Genomic DNA, 16475 nt, shown 5'->3' on the forward strand with positions numbered 1-16475 from the left:
CTAGAGGGATACAGCTTTAGGCTGCCCACCCAGTGAGGTATGTTTGGAGTTTAGCCAGCTCCAATCTAATAGCAGGACTGTGTCGTGGCTTAGGAGTCTAATAACTAGCCAAGTGTCTATTTTAGTTTGCATTCACAAAAAAGATGGTTGAATATTTGGAAACAGCCCTCCTCCACAAAAGCAACACTAGCCTGCGGTCCTTAGAACAGAGCTTCCTGGACTGGCAGATGGCTGAGGCTTGGGGTCTCTCTAGGGCAGGGGGACCTGCAGTGGCTTGCTCAGGGACACATCTGGTCAGGTCTCAAACATCTCTGAGGACAGAGACTCCACAGCCTCTCTATTCAACCACCCTCACAATAGTGAAGTTTTTTCTGCTGGTTAAGTGGAATTTCCTGTTAGTGCCCATTACCCTCCTTGTCCTGACACTGGGCATCGCTGAGCAGAGTTGGCTTCATCATCTTTAGTCCCCTCATCAGTTACCTGTGTATGTGATCCCTCTGAGCCTTCTCTTCTCCAGGATGAACAGTCCCAGCTCCCTCAACCTTTCCTCATAGGAAAGATACTCCAATCCCTTAATTATTTTCAAGGTCCACAGCTGGACTCTTCCATACATCTCTCCATGTCTCTCCTGTACTGGGGAGCGCACCACTGAACTCAGCACTCCAGGTATGTCTAACCCATGCTGAGTCGAGGGGTGGATCATTTCTCTCAATCCATTGGCAGTGCTCTGCCTCATGAAGCCCCACTGGCTGTTGGCCAGCTTTGCTGTGGGGATATACTGCTGGCTTGTGGTCAGCTTCTTGTTCACCAGGACCCTCAAGATAAGGAAAACAAACCCCAAAACCCACCTTCTGCAGGTTAGACTGTCTTGCTCTATAGATTTGTCACACAGATGGAGACAGAAGTTCAGGTACATGTAAGGAATAACTAAACCTTTCAGAAGTAAATTTTGGTACTGGCAACTTCTTGAATTTGCACATTGTGGAGATAAATTGCTGGTTATAACTTTGTGTGGTTGTTGAAGCTTGATAAAATTTACATAATTTACTATGTGTGAGTGTTTTCATAACTCATGCAAAGTTTCTCACTGAGGTCAGGAGTTGCTTGATTCAGAAAGTTGGTTTTGGATCTTTTGTTCTCTCTTATTGTGACCTAAGTGGTCTCTTCTGAGTCTGTGCTTTCGTCTGTTTCTTCCATAGTGCAACAATTTCTGACGCATGAGGGTTTGTGAAGTACGTCTAAGGCATTCACAAAAGATGGCCAAGAAGTGTTAGCCTGTTGCCAAATTTGCATTTGCTATATATCAGCCTAGAATCCAGTTTTTAAATTTTAAGACCACAGTTCAAAACTTGTTGGAAACTGGTGTTTATATAGAAATTTACAACATAAATAAAAATGTCTATCTTGTATCCTGATCTCTTCTAAAAATTATTTGTAAAAGTCCTTTTCTTTTATGAGACTAAAATCCTCCAAGAGCTTGGTGGTTTCATGACTTGAATTCCTAGTAGTTTCTTTGTGCAATGCCATGCATTACAGTATCTGGTATTGAGTTGTACAGATAATTGAGGCAGGACCCACACTGAAGGGAAGGTCAATGTTCTTCCTGGATACTGGTGAAAGAAATTTTTCTGTTACTGCTGATGTGTGTGGAGTTGCAAGTCTAACAGTATGCTGTCTTTCATGCGTGTATTAGAGAGAATGTAAACTGCAGAAAAGAAAAGGAAACACAACAGGGCCTTGTGCAAGAAAGGTTGACAAGATTCCTGTTTAAAATTAAATTTCAGGATATTAGAACAGCCCACTTACAGAAATGGAGGATGTTAAGTTAGCTAACTTCTCTTTGATCTGTGTCTTCAGCAAATAGTTCCTAAATCCCTACACAACATCAGTCTGTACAGTTGGGTTCACTTTGAAGAAATAGTCATTACTATAGCAAAGCACCTGGTCCTATTTATACAGCTCTCTTCCATGAGATTACATCCCAGACTTAGATTTGCTTTGATCTTCTGTACAGTTAAGGGGTTTGAAAAAGAGAGATCCTTATTAATTAGTTGCAGAGAGCAGTAACTACAGAAGGTGCTTTTTTTGTAGTTGAGTCCTTAGAGACTTACAACATCTATTATGAACTAAAAATTGAAGTAACTTCTTTCAAGATGTTTTGTACATAAAATGGATGATACAGGAATAGCAGGAATAGAAGCCGTGCTTTAAATTCAGGGATCTGAACATTGGCATTGACTACTCATCTTTTTATACCTGTGTAAACAGAAAAATACGAAAGAGGAAATGTTCATGAGTTTATAAATGGTAAGTGGAAGATGCCTGGTGGAAAAAGAAACTGTTTACAAGTTTTTCTTGCTAATACAGGGATTTTGATTACTGTTCCTGCCTTACAAAAGCGAAGCTTTCTGTTTTAACTTCCTGGAGTGAAAGAGAGAGAGATCCAAAGTTCTTATTTTACTTTTAATATGCTTTAAAAATGCTCGTTAAATGAGATTATTATAAATATGCAGTTAGCTGAAATTGCCATTAATCATATCTGTTCTCTTGTTTTAGGCATTGAATCTGGCATATTCCAGCATCTACAGCAACTACAGGAATTTTGTTGGTCCCCCTCACTTTAAAGTCATCTGTAGACTTCTTGGGTATCAGGGTATTGCTGTGGTTATGGAGGAGTTGCTGAAAGTTGTCAAGAGCCTGGTATGCTAATTGTCTTTCATTTTCTGCTATTCCAAATAGTTTCTAACAGGAAATGTCTCAAGAAAAACAAAGTGAAAGTAAGATCTCAGATAAAAGTAATTAAAATGTTACTTCCCTTGAAGTTCAATGTCAGTTGTGTTTGAGACTACTCAATTTCTTGTGAGAGCAACAGAAAATGTGCCTCAGTAGCCTGAGCAGTGTTTTGAAAACCTTGAATTCTTCATTGGAGGTGGATTTAATTTGTGGAGATCTATGCTGTTAAGTCCTGGGTAAACTGTGGAAAAGTATGAATGTTTCAGATTAGTTGATTTCAACTTAAAGATTGTACTGTAAATTCATTTTTGCAATATTTTTTTGAGAACAACTGGAGCGTGCTTCCTACCTTGCCTAACTTCAGGGCTTTCATTAATAACGTCGTTGACAGATGATGCCTTAATAACAAGGAAGGTTTAATCTCTCTGCTGGATCTAGCAATGGATAGCATCAAACCTATTTAGAAGAGTGCTGAGACCAGATGTTGAAAAAGTTATCCATACAGCCTGGGTCTCTTATACTGGAAAGGGCCTTTTCTGTAACCAAAAGGTCGAGGGCCTGGCAGTTCGCTATATTATTAGTATCTATGTATTAATCATAACGCATTGCAGTTAAGTTTAAGCCGAATAAATTGTCTTTTTCTCCCTGTCCCTGTTGTCTGTAAGGCGCATGCTGCCAAAATAATCTAGCTGTACCAGGGGATAGCTGCGGTGTTCATAATCTTACTTCAGACACTCGACACATTTGGCAGGTTTTTTACAGCAATTCCCACAATGGTTTTGATGTTCTAGAAAGGCTGGAGCCTGCTTGAAGGGGTGCTGTGGTCTAATCTTTGGCGAAATAAGAAAACACAGATATTTTTCATGGTTTGTTGTTTTGGGGGGAGGATTTTTTTATTATTTATTTAGGTGGTAAAGTTTCTCAGTTCATTAAAGGAAGCATCGACTGCTTGGCATTTATAAAGGAGGTTAAAAGGCCTGAGGGTAGGTATCCTGCTGATGCCTGTTGCAAATGCTCAGGCATAGGGAGACAGATGTGAGATAGGTGTCTAGTGGGAAGAAGGCAGTCTGACTGTAGGCTGGGACTGTCTTAACTGGTATGTCTGGAATAGCCAGTTTGAGCTGTTACAGACATACCTAATGCTAAGGGGTTTTCTCTTGTTGCTGTCGAAAGGATTCAAATGCAACTTTTTAACCCAAACTCTAAAAGTTGGTTAGATAATAGACAGTCTGCAAGAGAAAAGATGATTTCCTCTTTTTTTACCTTCCTAACCTTAGCTCTTGTGCCACTCTTCCTGTAGCAAAAGGTGGCTAATGCCATGTGAAGGAAAGTGCAACTGAATTCATGTGAAAAAGAAATTAATGATGATTGATAGAATTAATTGCAAGATTTTTAGACTTTTTTCAATTCATGTGTAGTTTGAATGCAAATTGTTGTGAAGTTTCTTAGTTCAATAACACTGACATGTTTACACACATCTGTTTTCTCTTAGTTACAAGGGACGATTCTTCAGTATGTCAAGACCCTAATGGAAGTGATGCCTAAGATCTGTAGGTTACCAAGACATGAGTATGGTTCTCCAGGTTAGTTCATGTTTGGTGTTACCATAGCAGCCTTAATAAGATGATACTAATTACTGTCTTCTGGATCATGTGTACCTCTGTCTTTCCCTCTCTCTTTCTCTTGCCTGATAACTAGAACTCAGTCTGGGTTTGTTTTGCGGTTTTTTTTGTTGTTGTTTGGTTTGGGGTTTTTTCCATATAAGAACCAATGAATGCTTTTTGAAAGTACTTCGGAGAGTTTTAAGACTTCTGTGCTTGGAGCAAGAGGAGGACAGTCTGTATATCGACAGCCTCACGACATAATTGATCTTGAGCTGGGAGGTTCACAATCGTTTCTACTTCTGGTCTTTCCCATCAGCATGTGGAGCTTTTCCCTCTGCAAGTTAGCCTCTCACACTTGTCTATTTAAATGTCTGTCTTAGCCCTGATTCTTTGGAAAAGCTGCTGTTCCCTCTTCCCCTGTCCTTATCAAATGTAAGATAAAAGGAGTGATACTGCTGAGAGGCAAACTGGTCCTGCCAGAATAGTTATGTCTGAGGCTTGTGTGGGGTGCATCTTAGCCACTTAACAGGAGGTGTGACAGTTGCAGAAGAAGAAATTACTTTGACAGCTGCTTGCCACTACACAGAAATAATTGGCTAATTAGTATTTATCACATTGTTCACCAAAATTCTGAAACTGCTTCCCCCCCTTCAAAATATTCCTCCTCCACAACTTCTAATTAACACAAATTAATCCTTCCATGTGCCACCCACCTCCTGAGTATATCTTTATTTTTCCAGAGTTGCTTAGGTTTATTAAATGCCACTCCAACTGGAATGAGGTTGGTTTTTTTTCTCTTCCCACAGCTTGCTTGACGCTCATTACCAATATTAAACGACATCAAGGACTTACTTAGCGTTTCCTTCCTGTTTTTCTCCCTGGAGCGTAGAAATGGATGAATCATGGTACTTGGCAGTATAAAAATAATCTATCTGAGGTATTTAGCCACTCATTAAGGTCTGACCACAAAAGCAGCAGGTAGTCTCAAATATAGATTATGCATCACTAGGGTCTTAATGCTACAGGTAACATTAGAAAGCTCATAGTCTCTTGCCAGAAATCCTCACCTGTAAGGAATAAATATTTGGCAGGAGATGCCCAGGGACTTAAGATGGAACTTTCTCTTGAGGTTACAAGGCAATCCATCCTATAGGAAAGGCAAAACTTATGCAATGGTGACCTTCAGAGAATCAGTTAAAACATTTTAAAATTCTTCATCACTTTCCTGTTCTGTAGAGATCACAAACTGCTTTGACCTCGTATTTACTCTCACAAAAAAAATCCTGTATGTTTAGAGGTCTACTGTACCGAGAGATCAGAGTAACTCTTGATTTTCTGATGGAAGATCATAGCAACTACAATTGGATTGTATCTCAAAATTCTACCTGCTCCTCTGCTCCTTCACTGCCCTTGTTCCCAACAGGTTTTGTCCTGACACGTGTATTTTTCCTGTTCTTAACAATTTCTAGCAGTGGACGCTTAATAACCTCCCAGAGAGTCTCCTTCAAGAAATGGCAGAGATAGCCTTTATCGCACTGCCATGCCACCTCTCCCTTTCCTTTCGAAGAAACTAGACAGAAGGGGCATTTGGAAGCTCAGGGCACCTCCATCCCCCTCACATCACTGAAGAATCATGTTGTGCTCTCTGAGGCCTCCTCATCATGGAGCTGTCTGCCCTTGGAGCAGCTCTGACTGGCAAAGGAAAATGTTCTCTGCGATGGGGATGTGCTGTAGATTTTAGCCCTCATTGGCATCTTGAGAGGAACTGCCAGATTGTAGAAGGGCAGGCTCAAGCCGTGCTTGATTTGAATCACTGCCCTCTTCATGCTAAATTCTCCTCTTTAGCAGTCTTTGCCACACCTTGTTTACTTGGTTCACCACAGAAAATGCAAGCTAATACACGTCAACTGTTGTCTGTTCCCTCCTCTGCCTCCTAAAGCTTCCTGCAGAAGTTAGTAGTTGTAGTAGCAAGTCTGAGTGCTATGCTTCTATTCTTTCATAACAAATCATTTAATCACACTTCCTGGACTGGCACTACCTACACATACAGACCAAAACTGTGATTCCAATCTACAGACTAAATGTGTAGATTCTCATCTGTCTTAATGTAACATGTATTTATCAATTCAGAATTAGTTCCCTGAGTCCATTCTCCACATGCAAAGCAATTTAAGTATGCTCACTAAGTAAGCCTCTAGCTACTTCATGCACTTCAGACTTTTTATTTGGAGAGCTTTGTTTGGACTCTGTTGATTGCAATTCTTTAAGCCCTACACAATCAGCCTTCTAGACTTGTGGATTTCTAAACGGTGATTTATTCCAGCTAAAAGGAGCAGGGTACAGACAGTGGCATCAGAGTTGTTCAGGACTCCTGCTTGCCAATGGGTTTGTTTCCATAGGAACAGTCTAAAGCAGTGGGGAACTTGCTCATCTGGTAGTCATAAAAATATTTGTCTAAAAATACATTAAGCATAGGATTCTTAAAGGGACCTTTTAAAGGAATATTGGCCTCTAAGAGCTTAAACTTGAAATTTCATCTTGGAGGTAACATTTTCTTCTGATACTTCTCAAGTATTTGACTATGGCATTCCTGCTTTGGATAAATGAGTATTTCATGTCCTGCCACTCTGAAGTGTCATGAGGAATGACACACACAATGAGGAAAGTCAGAACAGAGTCAGTTCTGTTGTGAGATGAAGCTTAGACTTTTGTCACTGCTATAGCAAGCCTCCAAAAGAAAGTTTTGGAAAAAAATCAATGAGCTTATTAGCAAGATGTAAACTTGGTGAAGAAGTAGCCTCATTGTGCATTCCCATGTTTCTTCCTAAAAAAAAAAAATTTAATAAAAAAAACAAACCACCCAAAGCTGGTGCAGGGCAAAACGCTCATTACACCAGGCCATGATCTCTTCAAATCCCATGTCTTCACATGGCAATTTGGGGAAGTCTCCCAGTGCCCCGTGCTGCCGGCTGCTGTGTTCCTATCTCTCCCTGGGCTGATTGTGTGGCTGGCAACATTTAAGCTGCTTCAGCATGGCAACCTGGCAAAAAACAGTCTTCCACCCTCCTTCTTCTGCAATATTTCAGGGCAGAGCCTAATAGGAAGTAGAGCTAGCCTGGGCTGGGAAGCATCTTGGAGGGCGGTAGTAGCTAGAGGCTTCAGAGGAATCATCATTCCTAGGGCTAGTAATGCTTCCTGTTATCCCAGGCTTTTGATCAAATTTGGACGAGTAGGAGGGTGGTGGGGGCACGATGGCTGGAGTCCTCATGGGGAAGAATGTGAAGGGAATTTATTCATAGGTTTTTCCGGAACCTGTCCATTGGAAAGCCAAAGAAGTATTTGTAGCCAACATTTGAAGGTCTGTATCAGAGTGTACATAAACTAAGGGTCGTTACAGCACCCAGTTTTGCTATTGCAGATAAGCAGATTTTATTTGACAGTAGTCAAGTTGGTACTCTGCAGAAAATAACCCCAAATTATTAGGGTTAAAAGACCAAGAATTCTATTCAAGATTCAGTTTGCTGTTAGTCAGCAATTCAGTTCTAGAATAAATAGCTAGTTTTTGTTCTAATCTTTAAGGTACCAGAATTGTTACAAGCTCTGGAACGTGCTTGATTGGAGTTGTAGGTGTGAACTGAGATTGTTTTATAGAAAAATGAAAGTTGACCAAAGTGAAGAAATCCAAGCAGCTTTGCATTGCATGTGTTGATTTGGTCTGACTTCCTGAATTCATTAGTGTACAGACTGCACAGCTGAAACTTGGCACTGCTGTTTGAGTGCTGTTGAGATAGGATTTTGGAAGTAAAGATGGAACCTAATCCTTTACTAATCTATGCTTTACTGGATCTATTTTATATCAGCAGCCTTTGCTTCTGTTGAGATCCGTGTAAATCAGAAACTGGTATTATAAGATCGATTATTATGACATCTAATGTCATCCCGCCTGCAGGAATAGAAGGGTTTAATTAAAATTGCTTTCTTGCAGAGGAGCAAAAAACCTTGATTCATTTGCATTGCAAAATGCTATGTAAATAGAACTAATTTACTAACTTATGGATCGTACCCACAAATAAAATTAGGGGAAGGAGGAAGTTTACATCCAGTTAAGTAAAATTAACCTTCCTAAGACACTTGCTCTTTTCCAAGGCTTCAGTATGCATGGGTAGTCTTTCATAAAAATACAGTTGTTATTTTACAGTATAAGGAGGCACAATTGGGAATGACATTGCTCATATATTAATGAAAACATGATGAGGTGTTTCTGCCACAGGACTTCACTGCGGAGCAGATCATGCTTTTGGTGTCATTTCTGTTCATCAAAAATAGCCTGTGTTGCTCTGTAAACTTCTATCTGTTTTGCCAGTAAACCAAGCCCTTCATCTAAGGGCAAGTAGCACACCATTGGGGCAGCATTTGGAAGAACTGCATGCTAAATGCTGGGTGTCAGATGTTCAAAATAGTGACAAATTTGTTCGTGGATGCACGTGTGTGGGTGTTTGTATTTATATATTCGTATATGGAGACTGAGGCACTGGGTGAAGAAATAAGAATCTTTGTTAAGGAGTTTGAGAGGAATTCAGTCACCTGGAGTGACTGTAAAAGACGGTCTGTAAGTTTTATGGTATGAACCTCAAGGCTCTTTGACTTCTGCTATCTTGCTGCTTTTGGATGGATTTATTGTCTTGCTTTGGCTTCAGTTGCACCTTCAGTATGAGTTTCGTATTGTTGGACACAGTCCTCTGTGCTGCTCCTGATTTCTCTCTGTGCCATCCTGCTTCTTTATATCTGCTGTAGATGACGTGTTATTCTCAGGATTTCACTGCCTGTGGAAGATGGATAAAATTTTCCTGTCATCTTTCTGGACATCAATCTCTTTTCTCACATTTCCCACAAAATCCACAGGTTTGAAGGGAGTTTGAACCCCCCCTCCCCTTTTCCATCCCTGTCATGACTGATGGTTGTTTCCATGTTGCAGTAGCAAAATCGTTCTTGCTTCTCTGCTCAGCTTCTATTTCTCACCAAGTTGCTCCCCACTCACCATACAAGCTAAAGGGAAAAAGATCTCCATGTCTGTCCTTGCTGTCACTATCCTACTTGCTCAGAGAGTGCTTTATTGCCACGGTGACTATCTGGAGAAGTCTGCAGTTCCTCACTGTCTTGTGGGGAGTGTTCCAGCCCTTCTGTCAGTTCATCATCAATCTTCGTGTACGCACCACGGATACTAAGAACAGAAGCATTGGTAGATACTCTAGTTTGATTTCCTCAATAGCACAGACCTAAATCCAGGATAACACAATGGACTTTTGTTTCCAGAAGGTCTTGGTATGAGGAAAGTGTTTGACTTGACTTCTAGCAGTTGATCCTTAGAAGAACTTTCTTGCTAGGTGTGGAAGCCCTTTCATCAACAGAGAAAAACACAAAGGAAATACTAGGGCATGTAAGTAAAACACAGTGTAGGCTTGTGGTAAAGCTTGCTTCAATTCCCTCACTTCACTTTTTTTTTCCTAGCATCAATTTTTTTTTTGTGAAAAGAATTCTGCCATATCAATCTGCCTTTTCAACCTCATCTTTAAAATAGGAATCCCAGTATTCAGCACTGCAGCATCCCATTGCCACAGTGGGCACATGTTCAAACAACAAGCACAAGTGTTCACTGCTGCTCAAACCCCTGGGAATTGCAATTGGCCTTTGTAATACAGAGTTGAATGGGTGCCAACAGCGTTTTCCAGAGCTTTTGCATTACATAGGGAGTTGGTGATGTGCTGGCATGACTTGTTTGCATTCTAGCTAGATTTAAATGTGTTTCCTTTGAATAAATCAAGCTCAGCAAGCACTCACTACACCTGACCTTTCTTCATCGGTTTGTCAGTTCTGTTTTCTTATTGAGTTGCTAAACTACTAAAGTTAGGTCTGAAATTTCTCTCTACTGAATGCATGTGGGAACATTCATTGACTGTAAACTTTCTATTGACCAGCAGTTCGTTGAGATGTAACAGAGCCAGCCCTGCACCCCCTCACCATCCACTTTACTGATGTTTCGTGTTACTAATTTTAATGATGTGAGGCTTTCTGTAGAAGTGTGTGGGTTAGCTACGCAGTTCCCTCCTTTTCTGTACATTTTCAAGTTCCTCTGCTGAATTTGAGGGAATTCCTTGGAATTCATATGCTCCAGGCTGTATTTTATGTTTGTGCACTCCCCTCTCAGCCGTTGCCTTGCAGGCTAAATACTGAAGTCTAATCTTCTGCATGGGAAGTATTCATCAGTTGCGTTCAAGGAACAAACGGGAAGGTGGTGGAGGGCATCTGTGCTCTCTTTCCTTGTCTCTTCTAATTGCTTTAGATGTGGTTGGGTGGAGATTTAACCATCTGACTTAATTCAGTGTAGTGGAAATGAGCTGCCGTATGTAGCACGCAATTCGAAAGCTTTGCGTGATGTATTTTCTTCTGACATCAGTCAAGGCTTTGTGTGGCTTTCTAAAAGGGCCAGGCTTGTGCAGCCAGATGGAAAAATGCTGATAAAAAATAACTTGTAGAAAGCCATAGAACTGTCTGACCTACTGGAGTTCTCTGCTCTTCCTCACCTGTCCTGCACACTGCTTAACCTCTGCAGTGCTAACCAGATTGGGTCTCCATAGCAGCTGCCGAGCCTGGGGTTTCCTGGGCTTGTCTCTAACCAAGGGACTGCACAGCTTTTCTGGGGCTGGGGGAAAGGAGCTGGAAATCCACCAGCATGTTACATGCCACCATTGTTTGGGAGAGGGAGGTTTGGAAAAGACATGTTTATGTAAATTACGTGGTTTTGAAAATCATAATTTTAGCTGTTTTTTAACAGCTTTTGGCAAAACTTTGACAGAAACAGTGTTCCGGCTGTGCTTGTCAGCAGGATCTGATGTACCCTTGCCAGCAGAGCTTGACTTGTGATTTCTGTATTAAACTGTTTTGTGAGTCTGCAGATCACCTCTGGCCATTTGTGGCACTGTTGGAGTCATAGCCTGACACCATCCCTGTTCCCTGTATCTTCAGTGCTCTGCTCCTTGCTGGCTCTGTCATCCTTGAAATAACAGCTGTGACTTGAACATGTTGGGTGATGCGGCAGGTTGGGGGACAGAGGCTGGCACAGGACTAACAGCAGACGAGAGCCCACGTCTCTCTTCCTGCTCCTGCAATCTACCTCTCATAGTGGCTTCCTTTTCCAGGAGTGAGAAGCCAGGCACTCCATTTTGCATGATTTATCCACTTAAAAAAGTCAGCGCACTGCTGGCTTAACACTTCATGACCTTTGATTTTTAATGCATTTAAATACTGCTCCTTTCAGTTTCCTGTAAGCTGCACACCTGGAGATAAAGAAATCTCATGTACCAGTACATGGAGAGAGAACTCTAAGCCCGCACCCTCAGTTAGCTGGGCTCTGATACAGTGTATGTATGCATGTTCAGTGCAACCTTTGAATAGGCAAATTGGTTAGAAAATTGGAGTGCTTTGGAGGTAGAAAGAAAAATTAGTCCTGATCCCTATGACTCTGAGCCACATAGCCAGAATCTTTTGTCTGCTTTCCCTCGGTAACAGGCACGCCTGTATGGTCAGCACTAGATTTCATTTTAGCTCCTGAGATATAATTCTTTTGCTTCTCTTTTGATTTCAGGTATCTTGGAGTTTTTTCACCATCAGTTGAAGGACATTGTTGAATACGCAGAACTGAAGACTGTCTGCTTCCAGAATTTGCGGGAAGTGGGAAATGCTGTCCTGTTTTGCCTCCTCATTGAACAGAGTCTGGTAGGTGCCTGCTGTGCTGACTTAAAACCTGTCTCTCAAAATTTACTCTCGGATTTTTGTTACTAATGTCACAAATAACAAGATTGAAATCTGCAAGTTTGTATTGCTGATGGGCAGATGGGTAGAAAAATTTCCGTGCTCTGATCTCTCACAGTGAGAAATCCAGGGGCTTTCATGCCTGCAAGGTAGCAGTGATGCCTGACTTTGCTGGGTGAGAGACATTGCCTCTTGTGTGGTACCCGAGGGTCAAATGGTCTGAGGGTAATTTCCCGAGGTGAGCAGCTCCCGAGAGGAGCCTCCAGCCCCGGAGCGGGGGGGAACCCCGCGTGCCGGAGCCCCAGCTCTGAGCGGCGGGAACCCCCGCGGGAGCCCCGAGCCCCCGCCAGGCCTTGCCCGGGAGCCGCAGCTCCGCTGCCGCGCCCAGGGACCCACCGGGGGCGGTCCCGGGAGGGAGGCACCGCCCGAGCGGGGAGAACCCGCCCCGAGGCGCGCTCGGCTCAGGGCAGGGCCCGCTCCGGGAGCTCTGCTCCGGCTGCTCCGGCGGTGGCAGCGGCGGCACCGGACAGTGCCGAGGGGAGGGGAGGCTGCGGCGCGGAGCTCGGGGTGCACAAAGTGCCTCCGCTGGTCTCTGGAGGCGAGGGTGCGCCATGGGCTGGGCTGCGCTCGGTGCGCCCTGGTGTAGGTCCTCCTGCAGCAGGGGCTGCGCTGCGGGACACTGTCAGTAGGCTGAAAGCTGTGAGGGAAGCTGAGAGGGAGCTGGATGGCTTGCTCCAGCCCAAACTGTGCAGGGCCACAAGCGTCCACCGTAGCGCGTACAGAAAAGGAGGAGGGTGTTAATCCAGGAAGCTGGGAACTAGTAACAAAAAAAACCAACAAGGTGATGAGTCAGCAGAGAGCTTGTGGGTCAGGGTCAAAGGGAGAACAGCGATGGGGGACATCACTGTGGGGATCTGTTACAGACCACTTGATCAGGACTTTGTGGATGAAGCGCTCTATAGACAGGTAGGAGCAGCCTCACACTCGCTGGCCCTTGGCCTCATGGGGGACTTCAACCATCCTGATACCTGTTGGAGGGACGGTATGGCCCGACATGAGCAATCCAGGAGGTTCCTCGGTTGTGTGGAAGACAACTTCCTCTTGCAAGTAATAGAGGAGCCGACAAGGAGAGGTGCCATACTTGACCTCGTGCTCACCAACAGGCAGGGACTGGTTGGAGATGTGATGCTCCAGGGCAGCCTTGGCTGTAGCAATCGTGGGATGGTTGAGTTCGAAATCCTCAGGATAGTGAGAAGAGCATGCAGCAAGCTCACTGCCCTGGACTTCAGGAAAGCAGACTTTGGCCTCTTCAGGAGCCTGCTTAGTAAGGTTCCAGGGCATAAAGCCCTAGAGGGCAGGGGTACCCAAGACTGCTGGTTGATATTCAAGGATCACCTGCTACAAGCTCGGGAGAGTTGTGTCCCGACTAGAAGGAAATGCAGCAGGAGGGCCAGGAGACCTGTATGGATGGATAAGGAGCTGCTGAGGAAACTCAGAGGGAAAAGAGCAGCTTATAAAAGGTGGAAGCGAGGACAGGCGGCCTGGGAAGAATACAGGGACATTGTCTGGGAACCTAGGGACCAGGTCAGGAAAGCTAAGGCCCAGATAGAATTAAATCTGACAAGGGATGTGAAAGATAACAGGAAGGGCTTCTATAGGTATGTAGCAAACAAAAGACAGACCAGGGACAACGTGGGCCCTCTCCGGAAGCTATCAGGAGAACTGGCTACCATGGATTTGGAGGAGGCTGAGGTTCTTAATGACTTCTTTGCCTCAATCTTCACTAGCAAATGCTCTGACCACACCACCCAAGTCTTGCAAAGCAGATGCAGGGACTGTGAGAATGAAGACCTTAGGCCCACTGTAGGAGAGGATCAGGTTCGAGACCATCTTAAAAACCTGAACGTGCACAAGTCCATGGGACCTGATGAAATCCATCCATGGGTCCTGAAGGAGCTGGCGAATGAAGTTGCTAAGCCACTGTCCATCATATTTGAAAAATCATGGCAGTCAGGTGAAGTTCCCAATGACTGGAAAAAGGGAAATATAACCCCCATTTTCAAGAGAGGGAAATGGAAGACCCAGGGAACGACAGACCAGTCAGTCTCACCTCTGTGCCTGGCAAAATCTTGGAGCAGTTTCTCCTGGAAAGCATGCTAAGGCATATGGAAAACAACGAGGTGGTTGGTGACAGCCAACATGGCTTCACTAAGGGGAAATCCTGCCTGACCAATTTGGTGGCCTTCTATGATGGAGCCACAGAACTGATGGACAAGGGCAAAGCAGTTGACGTCATCTACCTGGACTTGTGCAAAGCATTTGACACTGTCCTGCAAGACATCCTTGTCTCTAAACTGGAGAGACATCAATTTGATGGATGGACCACTCAGTGGATAAAGAAATGGCTGGATGGCCACACGCAAAGCGTTGTGGTCAACGGCTCGATGTCCAGTTGGAAACCTGTAATGAGTGGTGTCTTTCAGGGATCGGTGTTGGGACCAGTCGTGTTCAACATCTTTGTCGGCGACATGGACAGTGGGATTGATGTGCCCTCAGCAAGTTTGCTGACGGCACCAAGCTGTGTGGTTCGGTTGATACGCTGGAGGGAAGGGATGCCATCCAGAGGGACCTTGACACGCTTGTGAGGTGGGCCAGTGCCAACCTTATGAAGTTCAACCAAGCCAAGTGTAAGGTCCTACACCTGTGTCGGGGCAATCCCAGGCACAGCTACAGGCTGGGCAGAGAAGAGATTCAGAGCAGCCCTGTGGAGAAGGACTTGGGGTGTTGGTTGACGAGAAGCTTAACATGAGCCAGCAGTGTGCGCTCGCAGCCCAGAAAGCCAACCGTATCCTGGGCTGCACCAAAAGAAGCGTGACCAGCAGGTTGAAGGAGGTGATCCTGCCCCTCTACTCTGCTCTTGTGAGACCTCACTTGGAGTAATGTGTACAGTTCTGGTGTCCTCAACATAAAAAGGACATGGAGCTGTTGGAGCGAGTCCAGAGGAGGGCCACGAGGATGATAAGGGGGCTGGAGCACCTCCCGTATGAAGACAGGCTGAGAAAGTTGGGGCTGTTCAGCCTGGAGAAGAGAAGACTGCGTGGAGACCTCATAGAAGCCTTCCAGTATCTGAAGGGGGTCTATAAGGATGCTGGGGAGAGACTCTTCATTAGGGACTGTAGTGATAGGACAAGGGGTAATGGGTTCAAACTTAAGCAGGGGAAGTTTAGATTAGATATAAGGAAGAAGTTCTTTACAGTGAGGGTGGTGAGGCACTGGAATGGGTTGCCCAAGGAAGTTGTGAATGCTCCATCCCTGGCAGTGTTCAAGGCCAAGTTGGACAGAGCCTTGGGTGACATGGTTTACTGTGAGGTGTCCCTGCCCATGGCAGGGGGGTTGGAACTAGATGATCTTAAGGTCCTTTCCAACCGTAACTATTCTATGATTCTATGTTAAGACCTTCATCATAAATTATGATCACATACAGCATTCCTGCAGTCAGCCGTAGGGTGGCTACTTTCTTTATGTCAATGAGTTGTGTGTCTGGTCAATTTCCTTTCCTGCTTGTTATTCCTGCTGTCATCTGCCAACATCGCAAAGTTAATGTGGACACCCTTCTTGCTGCTTGGATGGGTGACAGTGGCACCCACTGCTAGACATTCATCTGTCCTAGTTTGAACAAAGCTGTGAAACATGTCCAGTATCTTCCTATATGCCTGGACTCTACCTTACAGCATGCAAAGCTGCCTGCTGCTGAGGGCATGCTGTTACAATTGCTCTTTATTCCTATCTCTAGTTTTCTTTTCTCATTGTTCTTCCACATTATTACTGTCTGTTCAAACAAAATGGCCAGATGTGTAATTTCTTTGTCTTCATGCTTTTGGGTACTTACAGAAGGAAAGATGAGGCTTCCCTTTCTTTACCTGTGTTGTGCCTTTGAGACTTGGGTGGGGAATCTCTTCCCTGCCTGTGCATACGGGGTGCTCTGCCCACGCTGTGCAAGCACATGGTGCTGCTGAGGCTGGGCTGCCCATCATGTAGAGCTCTTTGCTGACTGCAAACCAGCTACGTCATTTCCTCAGCAAGCTGGCTGGGGGCCTGCTGTTGTACAGAAATAAACCCTCACGTAAGACTCCTTCTCCAGGGTGTACTAAAGCTGTTGATGTTAGATAAAGTAATGAAGACGTGCTGTTCCTCAGGGTCCTGCTCATGGTGTTAGAGGACCCCTCCCTCATGGTGGAGAGTAATTGGAGGGCAGCAAACCCGTAGTCAGTAATGGAATAGCTGCAACTAAATGAGAAACTGGATTACTTTGGATTCAGGCTAAGAGGG

At 44.2% G+C, this 16475-nt stretch overlaps 1 protein-coding gene across 6 annotated transcripts in view; it reads left to right on the forward strand.

Moving 5' to 3' along the window:
- CYFIP1 (cytoplasmic FMR1 interacting protein 1) overlaps positions 1–16475 on the forward strand; it is an 82246-nt gene that overhangs the window by 60469 nt on the left and 5302 nt on the right. For all 6 annotated transcript variants that reach the window (XM_030477505.1, XM_030477504.1, XM_030477506.1 and 3 more), the window contains 3 exons: positions 2557–2700; positions 4226–4316; positions 11980–12110. In XM_030477505.1, the coding sequence (XP_030333365.1) occupies positions 2557–2700; positions 4226–4316; positions 11980–12110 (366 nt within the window). The remainder of the gene's footprint in view (positions 1–2556; positions 2701–4225; positions 4317–11979; positions 12111–16475) is intronic.

This window comes from Strigops habroptila, chromosome 2 (genome assembly GCF_004027225.2).
Source record: "Strigops habroptila isolate Jane chromosome 2, bStrHab1.2.pri, whole genome shotgun sequence".
In the NCBI taxonomy this organism is placed as follows: domain Eukaryota; kingdom Metazoa; phylum Chordata; class Aves; order Psittaciformes; family Psittacidae; genus Strigops; species Strigops habroptila.